Here is a 19,843-nt window from a genome sequence, read left to right on the forward strand (position 1 = left end):
CGCCACTTACCGAGCCCCAGCACCGGGATGCTGTGGCCGCTGGCGACCGGCACCGCGGGCACACCGCTTGGACCGAGCCTGCCCGCCGCTGCCATGACCCGGCCGCGGCCCGGGACTACAACTCCCGGCGGCCCCTGCGCCCCAACGGCGCCACGGGCAGCCGGGAGCCGGGAAACGGGGAGCCGGGAAGCGAGCAGCGGGGAGCCGGCAAACGGGGAGCCGGGAAGCCAGCAGCGGGGAGCTAATCTGCCCCCGGACCTGGGGCCGGCTCCCAGCGAGCGGTGGGGCGCCCCGGCTGACCCCGCTTCCGTTTCCCCCCTTGAGGCAGGTGGCGGCTCGGGCCCTCCCCGAGCATGCTGTACCTGGTGGGGCTGGGCCTGGGGGATGCCAAGGACATCACGGTGAAGGGGCTGGAGGCGGTGCGGCGCTGCCGCAGGGTGTACCTGGAGGCCTACACGTCCGTGCTCACCGTGGGCAAGGAAGCGCTGGTAGGTCTGGCCACGAGGCCCGAGGCCTCTCGTGCCACGGAGCCGGGGCCGTGCTGGGGCTGGTGGGTCCGTGGGAGAAGTATGTACGTGACCTTCACATACTGTGTTTTATAGGAGAAATTGTTTTACTGCCACGCAAGAAGACTACAGCAAAAATAAAATGTTCCTTCCTACAACTGTTGGTACAAGTTTTCATCTCAAAACCTACCAATACATGCAGACCCTGAGATAGTGGAGGACTTGGTTAGAAAGGGTCGCATCTGTTTTAAAACAAAACAAACAAAAGCAACAAACCCAAAAGTCATACCAGAAAAATACATTCTTTGAAACCCTGCACCCCTGTATCAGCCTGAGGTGTTATGGCATGCCTGCTGGGAATTACAATTTGATTATGTCACGTTTCCACGTGGGCCAAGCTGCCTCAGCATATTGGGATTCCCCGAATAGGCACGGTTCAGTCAGAGATGGGCTGTTGGACAACGTGGAGATAAAGTTTTCATTAGTAAACACACCTCGGAAGACAAGGGTAGTAAAAATTTGCAAATCGTAGCTCTGAGGAGTTCACAGATGGTCACAGAAAGATGAAGTTTAATGCTGCAATAATACAAAAAAATAGCATAGCTGCCCACAGACCAGAGATCTTGCCTCTGAATAAGCTGCTGCTATCTGGCTCTTGAGTTCTGTATGCCCATAATGTACCTGTAACCAGAGCAGCATATTCATAAAGTATGTGAGACTTTTAGCTTGTAGTCAGCCTTATATGGTTTCCATCTACAAGGTAGGCTAGAATATTTGGAAAGAATTTCTGGCTTATCTGCTGTATGAAGATATGCTCTGTGTTTTATGTCTCTTTTCAGTACACTGAAGCAGTCTAAATTGCAGTCAGTCCATTCAAAACAAAATGTTCTTTTTTGTGGTTTGATAATTGGAAAACTGCTAAATGGAAGTGATTACTTAGGTATTTTTACTTTTCAAAACGAGCATTTGTTATCAAAAGAAAAATTAGTGGATTGCTATCCGTCTGAAAAGAAAACACTGAATAATATGAAAATGATGATGATTTTTGATGTGGTTATTTTGGGTTTTCTTGTCATATATTTCTTACTGTTTTAAGGCTTTTGCAAACCTTGAGATGCCAAAGATGAGATAACTGGGGAAAAAAGATCAATAAAAACAGTAAAAACGTTGTCTTACCTGAAACACCTAAAGTCCCAAGATGGACTTTAGGAGTTAATAACCAAGTGTTTATAATACAGCCTGGTTTACATACAAGTGACAATGCTGAATAGTTTATTTACTAATCTGAAGGTCAGTCTCTCCTAAGCACCACAAAAAGTTAGAGGAAAACCCTAAACCCTCAAGCAGTAAAGAGCAGGTATTTGCCTGCAGAGACTTCACAGATATCCTCCTGTGTTCGTGGTACTAAAATCAGACTATAAAATTCAAATGACAAGACTTGCTTGTTTATTGGGTTGGCCTAAAATGTTTATTAAAAGTTATTTGATGTTGACCATAGCAATCTACCCTGAGTTTGGTGAAAGAACTTTTTGGACCCAGTGTGCTCCCAGTGAATCTACATTTTACTTTCTGTATATTCTCTACTTAGCATGCTGTGATTAGCATTGTGGAGAAGTCTCAAAGCATGCAAATAGATTCCCTTGGATGAAGCCAAACTGAAAGGTGTGTTCCTGGGACTGCACCCAATCTGTTCTGGAGTGTGCATTTGCTCACAGTGTTGGGCCAAAGCCAGCCTGGTGCGATGACAGCCCACAGAAAGGGATGTGTGGTGTTGTTATGGAGTGCTCTGCTTTACAGACCAGCTCCCCTTGTGCTGATGTGCATCTGGGCTGAGTTACCTAATGAAACCCAGTGGGGTATCAAAATTTGCTGTAGTTGGTTTAGTACAGATCTCAGCATTATTCTAGGGTGACCATCAGTGGTTCCAAATCACAGATGCAAGATTTGCTTACACATTTTTTTGGTCCCCTCTCTGTTGAACCTGTACAAGTTACAGTCTGTTTCATGAGGAAATAATATCCTGATTTTATAGAGTTAGGAAAACCTACCCAAAAATGGGCAGGAACTCATATTCAGGGAAGGGATTGTAACCTGGTAACAGAGGTCCCATACCTATTACTCTCACTATGGGATGGATTTTTTTATGGAAGCACCACTCTGCTTCTGTACAGGTGTGATAGTTCCTCGTCAATTCACTGTTCTGTGTGGGCAAAGTCACAGAAGTCAGAGGAAGACCTTTCTGGGTGATAACTGACTTTAATAGTTTTATCAGTCTATTAATATTCATAATACCACACAAATTTGCTGACTACTACTTAGAACAAAAATACCTCTCTTGGTCTTTGCCCTGGAAAAAAAATTTAATCATGTAAAGAGCATGTAAAATGCATGGTGACACAACATGGCAGATATTTTCAGTGTAATCAGAAAATATGTTCTAGAACTAACTGAAGTTTCATATACAAGTGTGAAGTTCATGCTGGAAATAAAGGCATTTAAAATGTACAAAGAGACACAATGATTACTGAGCTGCTGAAGAAAAATTAAGGACATGATCAAATACATGTTTACCTGTATACTTGGTAAAGCACTTCTTAAAGAGAGTTCAAGATGCAGGATTAATATGAAGTCATTCCTTAGATGTGGTTAGCTAAAATGTAGTAAGTAAAAATCTGAGAGAACAGGTTGTGGTGTAGCTAGTGTGGTATTTGTATGTGGTTTGGTGCCAGTATTGTCGGTAGCCTAAGCACTAGGCTCGGGCTGTGAGAGGGGATGCCTTACAGCAGCAGGTTAAATTAACTCTGCCCAGAGTCCACCCAGGTGCCCTCAGCGTGACTGAGCTGCTTTAGGTGCAGCTCATCAACTGACACAGAAAGCATGGAAAATCAAGTCAGTTTCAGGATAAAGTTCACATTCACTAATTTTTGTCAGCTCAGGAGCTGCTTTATGGGAAGCTCAGGTGTTCTTGCAAGCAGAGGTGAGGTTCACCAAGACATGGGGCAGACTGCTGGGGAGAATAATGGAGTTACTTATTCCAGTGTCCATTGGCTGTGCTCTTGAGTGAGCACTCAGAGAGATACAAAAACATTCCTAAGTGTCTTATTTTGATGTTTGTTACTAATTTCAATTTCTAGGAAGAGTTTTATGGAAAAGAATTGATTTTGGCTGACCGAGAAATGGTGGAACAAGAAGCAGATAGCCTTTTAAAAGAAGCTGATGTTTGTGATGTTGCATTTCTTGTGGTTGGTGATCCTTTTGGGTAAGACAGAGCAACATTTTAATAATTACTGTAGCTTCATCACTTTTTTCAATAGGAAGAAGCCATCTCTGTAATTCTAATTCTTTATGAGGAAACTGATTTTTAGACCAGAAACACTTTTTGTGTCTGTGTATTCCTTACTGTATTAAAAATATACGTGCAGTTGTCTACGCTTTATCTTGCTTTGGAGTTTCCTTGCCCAGATGTCCATTATAGATAGGAATGTGGACCCTCCAGGATGTGTGAATCTTTCCTTCAGCAGATACTTACACTTTCATTCATTATCATTTCATTCTCTGTGCTACCTTTTATAAAAAATACTTTGCCTCATTATTTGTCTTATAACAGAAGAAATTCTAGGTTATGACATAAATAAGAAATGTGCTGTTTTGGGGGAATATTCTTTTAACTGTACTTATAAACTTGAGCTTTTATACTCAGTTGTTTTAGAATCAATACAGATTATTGGTTGTATTGTCTGCTTTAATATATGCTAGTTTTTAAAATCACTTATGTCATTATAAATGTCTTCTCATGTTGGTTTATTAGGCCTTTTGTTTCCACTTTTTATTCCTGCTGGAAAGTATAGTCTTTTTCTATGACCAGAAGGATCTCCTTCTGTCTCTTTGGTCAGGTATCATCAATCTGTAATGTCAAGCCATGCAGAAGAGCTTTTCATCTCCAGCTGGTGATGCAGGATTTATACCACAGTGTCAAAGGGGCACAAGAAAAATGAAATCTGAGCACCTTATTTGTGAGGGAAAAAATGGAGTTTATGTAAAAAGGAGCAATGTGCACATCTGTCAAAAGCAGATAATTTGTGTAAATACAGGTTGAAGGCAATTGGCAAGAGAATATTATATTAAACTAATTATGGGCAGATGACCCTGTATTTCAGAAATATTAATAATACTTGCAGTCCATGTTTACATTAAAACTAGGATTTGTGCAGAGTGTAGAGCCACATTACCTGGACCCTTGTGCTCTGATCCATGACTGATACAAGCACTCAAGATGAAAAATACGAACTACATGGATTGAAATGTAGCTGCTACTTATAAGCAGTACTCTGACCTGTCTCATTATCATTAGTTTCAATGTCCAAATACTTCAGTTATGGTTAACATACTACATAATTGTTAAAAACTACCCTTTTTTTTTTTAATGAGTTGCTTCTCTATAAATGTTCATGTTCTTAGCTCTTGCTGTCACAGCTAGAACTGCTCCTATGCTCACATAGAACCCTAAGGATTTAGGGACTTGTGAGGTTACTAGGATAGAGTACTGAATGTGTCTGTCCTAAGAGAGGCCAGAGGGGAGGAGGATAGAAGCCCCTTGCAGCTGATCACAGAGTTCCAAGTATATTTGCAGGAGAGCAGAATACTTGGCAGCCACAGGAGATGCCAGGTGTTGGTGGTTCATGGTTAAGGCAATAAAGCAGGCTATGCCCTGTCCTCCTCACTGTTGTTCTCTGCAAGTTTTTATCTGTGTATGTGGTAACACCCATGGATGTGCTACAAGAATCTGACAACTTGAGTAGTACAGTGGAAAGCCCACCACTCTAGGCTGGTGTTAACATTCATATTATTACTATCCATCAAACTTAACATCTCTATCAGTGACAGAAAATGCTGCTGTGGTTTTGGCTGTGGAGGGATGACTCCATGAAACTTTTCCTGGTATTGGAACTGAGTGCTCATAAGGGCACTTCTGCCTTTAGCTACAGTCATTATAGGCAGACCTACTGGGAGAAAAAAAAATACTGGCTGGAGCAAATTTCAGTGAATAAAGCCAGCTGATGCCTTGGTCATTATTAGCATAACCACAAAATCCTCCAGTGCTCCTTGTCCTTGGTATGTGCAGGGAATAACACAAGGCTGTAAAACCAGTCTCCTCTTCTCTTAGAGAAGACATTCTTAAATGACTTTTGCTTCTAGAAGTCAGGAACAATGTTTGTGTAGTAACTAAGGTATTGGTTCAGATCACTTTACTGGCTTCTCCTAGGTCTGGGAGCCTGTTTGTATAAGGGTTTCAGATTTCCCAAATTCAAATTCCTTTTTTTTTCCTCCACTGAAATTGATTTCTTTTATTAAATATTGATCTTTACAGCCTTGCCAGCTGCTGCCACATTTGTGTTCCAGTCTGAAGCACCTGATCTGCTGACTGGGTGCTGGTCAGACACACAGCACCGAAATTATCAGGCTAAAACCAGGGGAATTCTGTTAGGGTAACTGAACAAGGCTGGGGTGAAAGCAGTTTTCTTAGTTCATTGTTCTGATGGCCATATGTTATTTCTTTCCTTCCTTCTTTGGAATGGCTACATAAAATGTGTGGTACATCTTGGGAATGAGATGTCTAACGTCATTGATCAGGTTTGATAAATTTAGGCAAGGGGTAGGTGCATTTTCATATTTCACATACATACAAGCAAAATACATATATAAATATTGTTGCAGTTCAAAGATTTGCTCAATCTGTATGTACTGACCATTTTAGAAAGGCTCTATCTCAACTGCTTAACTGCAAACCCAGCAACAGTTAATCACTGCAAGGTGTTTCTTGAGCTTTAGACCTGGAGCTGAACTTAGCTCTGTTTGAAACAACAGTATTTTAACTCTTTCAGAATAAACTTCATCACTCAGATTTAGGCATTGTTAATTTGAATAATCTGGATTAAATATGAAAATTGATTCAGTCTAAGGATGTTTTTTCTAAGTAAACGTGCAGTTCACCTCTGTCTGTTCAGAGTTCTTGTCTGAGCGTGGAGCTTTCCTGGCACACACTGGTGCAGATGGGAGAGGGCCTGGCTGTGCAGTCAGTAATGAAATCCTGGAGTTTTGTGGAAGTTTGTGCCAGAGTTGACATTTACAGTTCAACACGTGTTCAACAGACACCTGCAGAAGACAAAGGATACATGGAACTTTCCTTTTCAAGTACTTGCCAAGGCTACTTTATAAAGTAACAGTTGTAGAAGTGTTACAGTTTTAATGATGCCAGAAAGTTGCAAAGAGCTCTACCGTACTGAGGATGCCTGGCATTTCATCTGTGGCAGATGACATATGGAAGCCTTACTGGAGTTTTTATTTTCCTGTAACCAATAGGATATCGTTGCCATTTTGCCACCTCTCCTTGTTGTGAAAAATTTAATTTTATTTCAATACAAACTACAATGCTAGTAACACTTGGTAACATCATGTTTTCAATGTTTAATTCCTTCCTTTTCTTACCACAGGGCCACAACACACAGTGATTTAGTGCTACGTGCAGTGAAATTGGGGATTCCTTACAAGGTCATTCATAATGCTTCAATAATGAATGCAGTGGGCTGCTGTGGTTTACAGGTAATATTTTTCTATATGCATATATATTATTTCACAGCTGCTAAGCTTGGAATTGGTGTGCTCCTTCTACTGCTGTGGCAGTGTATGTTGCAATCCCAGTTTTGAAGATCTGTACCAACTGTACACTTAATGTTAGAATTTTTTAACACTTCCTTTTAGCATGCCACATGTCAGCAAAAGCCCCTTTCAGTGAGCTCACATGAAAATGAATAGTAGCAGTTCTGTTCTGCTCTGCTTTCTAACTTCCCTCTGCCCCCAGAAGCCTTTGGTATTTAAAGTTATTTTACAGATAAAGCTTTGCTCATGTTTGCTTCCTTCTACCACCAATGTTAGCATCAGGTATCAGGTAATACCTGATAAGTTTATTTTTAAATAAGGTTGTTATCCTGTAAAGAATTATGCTGATCTTGTCATATAAGAAATACATGCACAAGCCTGCATATATGTCCAATTTAGATCATAACTAATTCCAAAGTCTTGAATGTGATGCACTCTTTCTCTAATAAATTTGATCTGTCTCCACATTCTGCCCATCTGATGAGGGAGGAGGGATTTGCCTAGCCAAGGACTAATAAAACAAATGACAGTTTTTGTGCATCTTGAATGACTGAAGTAGAAAAGGTCTAGTGATCCCCAAGAAAATATTTCCTTTTACACACGTATAGCTCTATTATTACTTTTACTGCATGAAAGATACTGTGGCAGTGTTTAAATCATAACTAATCACATATAAATTAGATGAAGCTTCCCCCTCTTGTTTTTATTCATCACTTTAACATAGAACCTGCCCTCTCAAAGTTCAGACTGGTTCCCTGTGTATGGGACCCCTAAGCCAAGTTCCCACTTTACAAAAGCCCAAAGCAAGCACAGGAATGTAAATGTACTACAGACAAGTTGGGGGTCTTTCTATCACTGAAGGAGGAATTCCTTCCTAGCAGTACACAAAAGAACACAATTTATTTTAATTTCAGCAAACACCTGGTACCTTCAAATTTCCACTGACTAAATCCAATACTCCAAACTCCATTCAAATAATAATGCTGGCCAACTGCAGAAAATTTATTGCTATGAGTTTGGGTATTATCTTTGGTTTTGATTAGTTTGATTAACTTGCCCTGTCTGACCTGTCCCATTAGCTAATGCTAAAGGGAATGCTGTACAGCATTCACACTCTTAATAATTCTTCTTGTGAGTATTTTCTTAGTGATACCTGCCTATTGCTGCAAGACTTGGGCAAAATTATAATTTAGGAAGGAAATAAGCTTCTTGGTGTCTAAAATCTACAGACAGAGAGCAGCTGCCACATGACTGCACTTACTGGGGTGGGTAAAACAAGAATTGTGGCTGGGGCTCACCCTTCCCCTTTTGTCATGATGGTGGTGGTTTGCTTCTGTTGTCAGGCTGTTGACAAGCAGCTTCTACTACTTGCTTCTTTTTCACTATTCTCTTACATTCATTAGGAAGGAAGATGCAAGGCCCAAAGAGTTTTTTAAGTTTACTGAAGTTTTCTTCCCCCACAATTCAGCCAGGCATGGGAAGGAGGAGTATAGAGCTTTTAGGTTAATTAAAAAAATAGACCAGAAACCTAACGTGAGTATACTATAAACAGTCCATAAGGTTATTCACATATGCAGAGTTTTTGAGATTAGATTGCTATTTCCTTATCCCATGCTGAAGGGAGCAGACCATAAAGGAAATGGGATGTTATTCACCCTGGCATTAGTCCCCTTTTCCATTCTGGCTTGGGTGGGGCTGCCTTCTCCTAAGTCAACATTCCTGTTGTCATATAAGGCATTTTAGGAAATAATGATTATATTGCCAGGCAGAATGTAATCAGTTGTATGTTTAACTCTTGATTGCTCCTTACTGCCATAAACAGCAAGTGAGGTGTATCTCACAAAAAAAACAGCCTTTGATTAACTGGAGTTGTGTTGGAAGTTTATAATTTCATTCAAAAGCCTTTAAGTTCATGCCTTTCTACTTCCATTGATTTACTTCTGGAGTTATTGTGTCTCAAATTGTAAAGTTCCTGTCAAGTATAGGAGGGATTCCTCTTTTGCTTCACCACAGAAAAGGCTTTGCTTTTTTTCTTGTTCTAATCTGATTGTAATACAAACCCTCTCTCCTTTTTAGTAGAGAAAAACAGGAAACACCTTTATGCGCCGTTCAGAGAGCCATGTGCGTAGTGAGCTTTAACTGCTGATTAGGCCATCAGTGAAATGCAGCTACAGCACAGTCTGGTCACAAAAGAATGTCTCTGGTCATCAGAGCAATGTTTCTGTGCAGCCAACAACATTCTGGTTCTGTGCAGTTTTCCTGGACAGTGATTTAGTGAAGAGCATCAGTGATGGTTTGTTACCTTTCAATAGCTGTAGTTTTTGCCAAATAATAAAGAGGGGTGCATATCTATTTTGAAATTTTTTTTTTTTTTTTTCACTGTCTTGCTCGTGTAACAGAATAAGTGAAGCTGTTTTGGAATACTGAAGAAAAGAGTGGGGTTTTAACTTTGAAAATTAAACTTCTTGGAAGTTCTGACAGATTGATAAACTGTGCTGGGATAGTATAACTCAGCAAAGTGGTAGTCTGACTGTGCATAAGGCTCTGTGATTTGCTGTGCCTCCCTCTTTTATATTGTTTTTGCTGTGCTTCACTGTACCAGATTTTTTCTTTCTGAGGCTGAAGAAGCTATTTTCCCTTAAAAAACAAATAAATCTGGTTATGGGAAAGAAACCAAGAAAAGTGCTCCTACGTGAGTGCCTCCTAGCATGTTCTCTGCAGGTTCACCCCCTTGTCTGGAGTCTGCTACGTGGGTGTGTTTGTCACTCCTACTCCTGTTGTTGTGGAGAACAACCACCAGTGAGGACAGTCAGGCACTTTGGTATCTATCTGCACACACTGCCAAGGAAGCACAGGCTTTACCTGTGCCCACTCCCAGCTTTTCAGAATAGGGCTGATTGCTAAGGTTTTTGAGGCCTAGAATAAAGAGGCAGGAAACTGAGGATCTCTAGTTTGCATATTTCTCCTTCCTTTCTAATATGCATGACATTTGGGTTGGTTTGAGGAGGTTGCTGGGCAGAATGGTGCTCTCAGGACAGAATTCTCTGTGACCCAGTGCTGTTAATGTATCCTTGAGGTAGAACTATTGGTGGTCAAACACATCTGGAAGATTCTGCATCATGCTGACCTGTGGTGCATGTGGAGGAATGATGCAACTTGAAATGGCTTGAGATCCTGACATTTACATAAAGAAAGAGGATTGAGAACTGAAGTGCAAAGCTGGAGGCAAGTCACAGGATGAGATAAAAGGCAAAACTGAGACGCTCCTTTCTGAGTGTTTCTGATGTTGCTTGTTTTGAAAGCCTTTGGTTGGGTAGCTAGGAAAAAAACATGTTCTAGCAGAGAGCTGCCTTTCTTTTGAGATGTACCCACTTTCCACCTGAATAACTTCAGAACAAACATCTGTATGTGCCCTGATTTCTTTCAGTGATGCATCTCGGGTTTTTGCAGTCCACTTAATTCTTGTAAGACAATTGCAGTTAGAAAATAGCCTTTTTGCTAGCAGCTGATCACTTAAATGCAAAATCAATGCTTACTGTTTTATTTTTGAGTTTTCACTGAACAGGTGAGTACATTTCCAGTGTCAAGTTAAAAAAATACTACTTAAAGATGAAGAAGCTGAAGGATGCTATCATTAATTACTGTGCTCACAGTCAAATAGAAACCCTGTAGTAGCTGCAAGAGCGGAGCCTCGGAGTCCCACCCTCGGTGTGCCTTCATCTTAAAAAACACTCTTTGCTCTAACAGGAGAGACTTTACACAAAATGACTGACTGTTAAACTGTTTTCCATCACTGATTGTTTTTTTCAGTTACTACCAGCTTCTGAGCCTTTAAGAAGTTGGCATTTGTTTCTCAAGCCAATTCAATGTTAGATCAGTGCTAGATCAGTCATGCTACTTCATTACTCACAATTGCTGTCCAGCTTAGTGCCATTTGTCACCAGCAAACATGGCCCAGAAACATCTGTTTCATCAGGTTTGAGGGGTTCTTTTCTTTTAGATATTTTCATTTCATATTAGTAACCTAAGTCACCTTCAGGGCAGGAAGGAAATATTGCTTGATATTGATGGAAAGAATCTTAGAAGGTTTTTAAAGATAAGGTAACGTTACCTTGGGGCGGGGCAAATCCTCTCCTATTCAAGTTTGTTTTTTCAGTATTTTGATAGCTGAATTTTGTTCTGCTTGTGGAGTGGCTATTTCCTAAGCAGATCCAAGAAGCAGCCAAAGCAAAATGTGCTTGTCCCTCCAGCTGATTTTATGTGATTTGTCTCAGCTGCCTTCTGAAGACTGCAATTATGTGGAGTGGGTTTCCCTCAGCCAAATGTGTTTTCCTCGCAGCTCCTTTCTCTCCAGGGTTACTAAGGGGACTGGAAATTTTTGGGACAGCTGGGGCAATCTCTTGGCTTGCAGTACAAAAAGGAGACAAAGACACATATATGTGAATGGTAAAACATTTCAGTTTCATGTGAAGGTTCTCATGAGAGGCATTTGAAGTTGCTAAAGGTCTGTGGTGCTAAATAAGGTAGCGTAAAGGGCTAGAGCTAGGCTTGTGGTTGTTTCATACGACCAATTCCAAGCAAAAAAAAAGATCGAGTGATTCTTGCTACTTCTTTGTTGACAATTGTTCTACCTCTTAAGCTGCTATCAAGCAACAATAGATAGTACAAAAAACAGTAGGAGTCCTTTAATTTGATGTATATGGTCTGGAGGGCTGTTAACAGGTTAGGCAGAATAAAGGGAAAAACCTAACTCAGGTTCCTTATCTTTGAGGATGAACATTACATAGTATCACATCAGAAACCTTATGACAAAGATAATCTGTCTTAGCTTTTCTGGGTGTGCTAATTGAGATCTATCAGGAAGTAACCTGGATAATAGAAGGTGCTCTGCAGTCTCTAAATCCATTGAGGAATATTCTTAGGAGAAAAAGCCTCTTAGTTCCTACCAGTGGGTTGTGATTCAACTAAGAGTCTGAATTTCCATAATTCACCTGTGCTGTGAGAACTATCTGCAATGTAACCTGTGACTGGAACATAGCTCCATAGCATTTCAGCCCTACAGGGTCTCAGGTATTTGGCTATGTAGGGTGGAGGTCTGAAGAATGCAGTAACTCTTTTTTTTTGGGAAGAACCCCAGATATGTGACCAGTTCTGAAGCTGTTTGAAATGTTAGGAAAGGAGGGAGGTTCATAAGTGAAAAATTGCTGTGTCACTGTTGAAGCTGATACAGCAGTAATTCTGGGAAAGATGCTGTAAAAATAGATGTCTGTGTTTGGAAATGTTTACTTCTTGGTTTCTCTGCAGCTGTTGGCCAACTGACCTTTAATATTATTTTGCATCTTCTCTCCTGCTTGCTTTAGTACTTTTTAGAGAGGATGGTGGATCTTCCTTTTTTAATTTCCCTATTTAGTCTCAGCTTGTTCCATCTTTTATGCTCTAAATTTTTGTGGTGATTGACCACACCACTATGTCAAGTAAGGACAATTGATCAGGACAGTTTCAGGTATCTGATATCATTCAGACCGGTCTTTAACAAAGTAACTCAGCAGTTTCATTGAAATACCACTTGCATGAAGACTTTCCAAGGCAAGATCATGGTACAGCACTTTAACAGTTCATTCTGGCCTCTCAATTTGCAATCAATTCTGCTTGCATAAACAAGAAGTAAATAAGAAATGGCCTTAATAGAAGGGTTAAAATACTAACAGAAAACAAGCACCAAAAGTTGTCATTCTTTCATGTCATGTCAATAAAATATCATGTCAATAAAATAGAAAGTTACATCTTGTTCTGAGGTGATGTAACTATGAGTTGAAGAACAGCTTTCTGCAGTATTTTGTAAGCAAAATAGCAGGAGGGCATTGCCTCAGAGTAGAGACTTCTGGCTTCCTTTGCTGACCTGAGCTATTGCATTGCAAAATTTGAGTGCACAAAGTTCTGCTTAAGCCAGTTACTACTTGGGGGAAGGGTGCGGAGAAAGGGGTATTTCCAAAGACTGAGGTCTTTCAAAATGACCTTTGAAACTTCTGTGAAGTTTTTGAGCATTGAGGAGAAGGTAAGAAGTTTGGTTTCAAGCTGAAAACACAAAATATTTGTCCAATCATTTCACTGCGCCCCTTTGAAATTCTGACACTTTTGTGCCTGAGCAGAATGTAGGCACTCTAACAAATCTGCTCATCAGTGCAAGTGTGATGCCTGAGATGTTTGGGCTTGTACAGAACACACATTGCCCACTCCTAAACGTGCTTCATGTAGAGTGCAGCACACACAAGTTGGCTGTGAAATTTCATTTGCTGTTGCCTCTCTTTAGAGCTGTGCCAGCCACTGTACAGCCTGATCCTGTCTCTGCAAATATGCACAGCTCATCATCTTACTGAACTCGTGAACAGTCTCAAAGCATGGCAGTAATCCTTAGTTGTGTTGTAACACTCCTTGGTTAACAAAAATATCAGACAGTTCTATTTCAGTGAAAAGAATGATTTCTGGAATTTTGTGGACCCTCTGCAGCTTTTTATGGTTGGTGGAAAAAATGCTTTTTAATTTCAGTGGGTTTTGTCTTTAGAGGACCTGCTGTCTTCTGTATCCTTAGGATAGCAGTGCAATTTTTGGCATTTACTGCTCTCTCTGCCACAAGGCTTTTCTTGAAAGTCAGATACTTTACGCACAAGTTCAGGGGGTGGAAATTAGAACACAGCAAAGGAAACTAAATTAGGAACAAATTGAATTCTGCATGAATACAGGGAGAGCGTTTTAAGTGTAAGTTCTGATACAGTCATGTGTTCCTTCTTTAATGCAGGCTTGCCCTGGTGAAGAGCAGTTCCTTTGTTTGCTTAAATGTCACACACCTGCAGAGATCAAATACTGGATGAGAAAGAAATATTGGTTTGTGTCTGTAGAGGTGTTTGTAAGGTGATTGGTTATGAGTACTCAAGCAAAATAGAGGTCTTCACTTTACTGCTTCAGTTCCTCAGCATTCAGATTGATGGTGTACCAGGGACTTTCCAAAGTAGTATTCCCCCCTCTATAATTTAAAGTAAAAATAGGTGTGCATTAATCCTAGGAAATCTGTTATTCACAAGTTTCGTTAGTAGAGGGGTGTAAACTGCAAAAGCATTTCTAGGAGGTTAATAAAATACGTCTCACTTTATCTTATTAGTGTAGAAACTACTTCTGTGCTTTCCAGGTGCTGAGAAAACAGGTGTATTTTTTTGAGACTAAGTACAGTTTTCTACGATATCAGTACTTCATGAAGATGTTCTGAAGGTATTTCTGCTAAAGAGACAGGCAACAAAAATGTTTTACTCTTTTTTGACATCCAGGCTTTAGTATTAATGCAAAACCCAGTAAATAAAGGACAGATTAGTGAATGACTGGCAGGGCCTGTACAAAAAAGGATAACTTCTTTAACTTTTTGTTGGCAAAGAGGATGGTGAATCTTTGTAGTGGGTAATGGAAAAAAGAACACTTAGAACAAGCACTGTAGGCTATAAAGTTGAATGTCCAACTCATTCGTAACAGAATGAGGCAGAGTAGTTTAGGATTTCTGATTACCAACAAAATACCTCTCAGATAATAACATTTTTCCCATTTCTGCACATCCTTTCCTTTCCTGAAGGGCAGAGGTGGAAGTTTTTCTTCCTTGGGTTATCAAAATGCCAAAGGGACAGGGTAAGATTTAAGGTTAATTGAGGGCACTTTCTGTGCTGAACAAGGACTGCAGCTTTAGGGAGGTGGCTGCAATGGTTGCAGGTGCTGAAGGCAAGCACTTAGGTTGGTATCAGACATTGCAGCACTAGTGGAGGATTGCAGGAATGCTACCAGGGTAATTAAAGGTATCTTGCTCCCGGATGCTGTAACAGTGAAGGGGAGAAACTTCTTGTACTACTAGTTTTTCAGATTTGGTACAAAATGGGAATGAGTTCTAGGTAGCCACATGAAAAATTGGCAAAGCATAGTTTTTTGGGTTTGGTTTTTTTTTTAATTTTCTAGAACACAGCCTTGAAATAGCTAACAAGTTGCATCAGGAGCAACATATTTGGTTCAACCTGTATTTACTTTACTGGAAGAACCTTTAGGTTGTGAAATGTACACAGTATGTTCTTGTCGTTGTGCTAGAATGAAATACTTAAAAAGAGGAAATGTTTTCAGTTTTATTCCAGGAATCTTTGAATAAATTTTATCAGCATGAATGGTTAAAATTTGAGCTTTTAAAAATAAACATGTTTCTGCTGTGATTCAAGTTCTGCTGTACCAGCATAAAGGAGTTAAAGCCACAGCCTAATGCCACAGTAAGAGAAGTATGTATAGGGGAATCCCCACGTGGCACAGGGCTGCCAGAGCTGCTTCTATGCAGGGTCCTCTGCCAAAGCACACACAGTGCCTTTGTTTCCTGCTGTGGGCTTGGAAAAGCAGTTTTTCCTTCCAGGAGTACAGAGAAAGTGGGAAGGGTATTCCATGTAGCTGTTGCTTCTCTGGTGGGCTTGAGCAGACAGAATATTGGCAAGCTGTAAAATCCATCTGGGGTAGCCCCATTCCAGAGCTAAATAGACCAAAACTGATGCATGGTTTTCCCCTATTTCATGGCAAAAACTGCTTCCAAGCCAAATACTGCCTTAACTTTTCTTACAACTTTCACTTTTGCATCACCAGAGATGATTGGCAAGACTATTGCTTCAAATGGCTTCACCAAGATGAGGGACTTAGGGTAATGAATGTGTTAAGACTGAGAACAGAGACAGTGAGTATGCTTGACATAGGATCTGCTAGGAGTGTTCTGCTAGCAATATTCCTACCATATGTGCATAAACCATGTTGTACCTCTCTGCTTCCTGCACAATCTGTCTTCAGATCTTCATATCCACTGTCTCCTCCTGACTGTAACTTCTTTTGTCTGCTAGAGCTTCCATCTGCAGCAAAATGCCATTTTAATATAAACACTACTGTATCAGTAGAACCAAAACATCGAATTATGGCGTTATTCAAAACTGTCTAACCTTAACCAAAGTAAGAAATAAAAACCCCTTAGCCAAAGTAAGAAATAACAAATAATAATTTTGGTGTTAATCTTGCAAAGTTTTTACCTTTAAAAGGACTTCAGAATTAAGTAACAATAGAAAGTATATTAAAAATTACTAATTATGCATTGGAAAGGTGAATGCAGTAAAAACTTTACAGGTAGTTCATGACTTGGTCTTTAACATTTTTGCATGCTCTTATTTTTTCTTATTGCACATGTGTGTTACTGCATTTGCTCTGTTTTACAGTTGTACAATTTTGGAGAAACCGTTTCCATAGTGTTCTGGACAGATACATGGAAGCCTGAGAGCTTCTTTGACAAGATTGAGAAGAACAGTCAGAATGGGATGCACACTCTGTGCTTACTCGGTGAGCAGCAGCCACTCTCCTGCCTTTTAGTCTATGTATTGAGTGTTTACCCAGCTGACTCAGTCAGCAGATAAGCAAATGTAATATTTAAAAAGGTTAGTGCTGATGAACTTTTGAACTGAAAGTGACTTCATGGATGTAGAAGCAATTTGGTAAACTGGGCACTTAGAATCTTGGAGTTTTGCATTTTAACCTTTTTCATCTGAGTCACTTTGGTTTAGAAGTTGATTATGCAACAAGGAATGCTTATTCACAGTTAAAAATGTATCCAGGTTTCAGTATGATAATTTGGGGGGTGGGATTTGAGTACAGGTAACATTTGCATTCCTCTTAGAAAGATTATGGTCAACTTGTTTCATAAAATTGCAGCTGTTCAGAGTCTTACCTACCTGACCCTCTTCTCTATTTCAGTTTTACCCAAATCCATTTTTTTCCTGTAACAGAAGCTTGTTCTAAATTTTGATTGAGACAGTAAGGAAGTGCTAACGAAAATCAGGTTCCTGCATAGCAGTGATGTAATCACTGTCGAGTAGTCAGACTGTTTTCCCTTCTGTGACATAATGTGCTCATAATTTAAGAGTAGACCCAATGAACTGGTGTGCTTAAATGTGCTAGTATTTAACTATCTTATGGTAAATATGCCCATCTGTATATTTACCAGGACTTTTATTTGGCTGTGTTGCTCTGAAATCTGTGAAATTAGTCCTATTGTTGGGTAAAACCATGTGCATAAAGTCGCAGGATTTTGCGATTAACTAACAGATGAAACAGTACAGTGTGATCCATATTCTAATAGCGAAATATAGTAATATTATAATTATCTAAAATGTTGTTAAAGCTTTAACTACATAGAAAACTAAGTGGGAAACTTGTAGGGAACCTGTGTTTTAATGTGTTTTGTTCTACAGATATTAAAGTGAAGGAGCAGTCTCTGGAGAATCTCATGAAGTGAGTCACCATTTTGAAAATACATAGAAATACACAGTGCCCCTATAAAGGTTTTTTGTACAAGGAACAAAGGTTCTTTGCCCATAGTCTAATACTGAATTTACCTGTCTTTTCCTCTAGTGCTTCTCAATGGCCACTGTCTTTTGTTTCTCACAAGGGGTGAAACTCTTGTTCCTTGCAATAGGGCCTGGCTTTATTTACAGTAACTGAATTGAGTTGCAGCAGAACATGATCTTTTCTGTAACTGTTCCTGTGAGAAGCACTAAGTCAGAAAGGGGTAGGTGAGTGAAAGTGTTATTTCTCTACTGTTCTGTCACCTCCTGAAACATTAATATCTGAAAAAGTGTTCTAAATTTATTCTTCTGTACACTGGCTGGAACAGTGCAAAGTGCAGAATGCATAACACCCTTCTTAAAGAGTTAAATAAGCAATATACAGAAAATGCTCTTATGCTTGTTTAACTGTATTCAAAAAGCTTTTGCCACATCTTACTCATCTCTGCAATCTGTATGGTTTGACAGTGGTGAATATAAATGGTTCCTTTATACACATGCTGTAACTGGTCTAAATTAACATTTGTGAAGTCTCACAGTATCATTGAGGTTTGTTTATTCTGGAGTTTCAAAATAAAATCTGTTTGAATCCACGGTTGGCAAAGAAAGCAGCATTTCATTTAAGAATATATTTCTAGTCTGTAATCATCTGTCTACAGGGCATTTAACAGAAAAACAGTTGTATGCCTTTGGATTTAAGTCTAATACAGCCTTCAAGAGTAGCTGCAAAACCTGCATCTTGCTTCTAGCAGCTGACTTTGCTTTTAGGCTCTAAATGATCTGACAGCTGGAGCCCAGCTGTTTCACAGGTGTGGTGAGATTTCTGTATTCTTTAAAAATTCTACTCTTGTCTAAAAGACCCAGCCTGAGAGCCTGGGCCTGTTTAAGTTCAACCTGCTGGTCTAGAGATCTCTTGAAATAAGCTGTAAGATTTCTGGGGATAAGAAAATGGGTTGTATGTGAAATTTCTCTGTTTTCCTTCCCTGCAGAGGAAGAAAGATTTATGAGCCACCACGCTACATGAGCGTCAATCAAGCTGCAAAACAGCTTCTTGCCATTATTCAAAACAGAAGGCTTCAAGGAATAAATCCAGGTATGACTGCACTGCTTCTGTCTGTTACCACCCCTCTCCAGTCACACCTCTTGATGAGCCTCTGAACTCCATTCCCTTCCTCTGACTCCCAGAATTCTGCTCTGCAGAGGATTTGGGCTGCCTTAAAGCCTGGTCACGAGGTGGATTTGGCCAAGCTTGAGCACAGCACAGTTCAGTGAGCATCAATGAAGGTGCATTGGTGGCTCCAGTCAAAGCCTCAGTCAGGAAACCCTGCACTGTTTCTATCCATGTGGAACTGTGAGCTCTTTGAGCCATTAAAGTTGCAGGAGGCAGAAGGATTCTGAGCATTTTAGATCAGTCAAGCTTCAAAAAAAATCTCAGCTCTGGTTTTACTTAGACTAGTCACACTCTGCTCTATGTGAACACCAGCAGGAATCCAGGTTAACCCAAAGATGCAGAACTGACTTCCACCTTGAATTCTTAACACTAGTCATTAGCAAACTGAAATATTTATTGAGACCAAGGGTAAAATCACAGGAACTAATAAAGATGATGCAGTTGTGTCACAGATCTTTTTTTTAACAAATTCATCTAGCTTTACTCCTCATTTAAAAAGTTTATTCCCTCAATACTGTTAAAATTAAAGTCTCTTAATTTTATCCTTTACATAGAATGAATTAGAAGCAGCAGTTTCTTCAAAGTGAACACAATTCCTGAATGAATTCTTTCTTCCTTATCAACATCCTTAAGCTTTATTTTCTTTGAAGAGGAAGTTTCTTTCTAGGCCACTCCAATAATTTAGTAATTGGAAGTTTAAGAAAGCAGTGTTAAGGTTTAAGCATTTTGAGTACTTTTTCCTTTATAATAGGACCATTAGTCCATAAACATGTAATCTTCTTTCTTACAGAAATTACTGAAAACACAATTTGTGTTGGCCTTGCTCGTGTAGGTGCTCTAGATGAGAAGATTGCTTCAGGCACGCTACAGCAGATGTCCACTGTGGAATTGGGTGATCCGCTACATTCCTTAATTGTTACAGGCACTATGCATCCTCTGGAATTGGAAATGCTTAAACTTTTCTCTGTAGATAGTTCCAATTTTGACAATAATGCATGTCAAAGGACTACTTAAATAAAAATGAGGCATTTACATTTTTATTCCATCTTTAATTGCATAGCAGCATAAAGTTATTGCTGTGACTATTTAAGACTTGTCTAACTGTAGTTAGACTGTATATTGCT

At 39.9% G+C, this 19,843-nt stretch overlaps 2 protein-coding genes across 2 annotated transcripts in view; one reads left to right on the forward strand and one right to left on the reverse strand.

Annotated features, from left to right (window-relative positions):
- The window catches only part of LOC131581212 (uncharacterized oxidoreductase ZK1290.5-like), a 45,224-nt gene extending 45,088 nt beyond the window's left edge, over positions 1–136 (reverse strand). The window contains exon 1 of the mRNA XM_058843243.1: positions 11–136. Within this exon, the coding sequence (XP_058699226.1) occupies positions 11–95 (85 nt within the window). The 5' untranslated portion in view covers positions 96–136. The remainder of the gene's footprint in view (positions 1–10) is intronic.
- A 215-nt stretch (positions 137–351) lies between these two features.
- On the forward strand, positions 352–19,759 carry DPH5 (diphthamide biosynthesis 5). The gene is made up of 7 exons (XM_058843244.1): positions 352–488; positions 3,641–3,765; positions 6,998–7,106; positions 16,427–16,547; positions 17,456–17,495; positions 18,538–18,641; positions 19,510–19,759. The coding sequence occupies exons 1-7, from the start codon at positions 354–356 to the stop codon at positions 19,731–19,733; spliced, it is 858 nt and encodes a 285-aa protein (XP_058699227.1). The 5' UTR covers positions 352–353; the 3' UTR covers positions 19,734–19,759.
- Positions 19,760–19,843: the final 84 nt, after the last annotated feature.

The sequence above is a fragment of the Poecile atricapillus genome, chromosome 7, assembly GCF_030490865.1.
Source record: "Poecile atricapillus isolate bPoeAtr1 chromosome 7, bPoeAtr1.hap1, whole genome shotgun sequence".
In the NCBI taxonomy this organism is placed as follows: Eukaryota; Metazoa; Chordata; class Aves; order Passeriformes; family Paridae; genus Poecile; species Poecile atricapillus.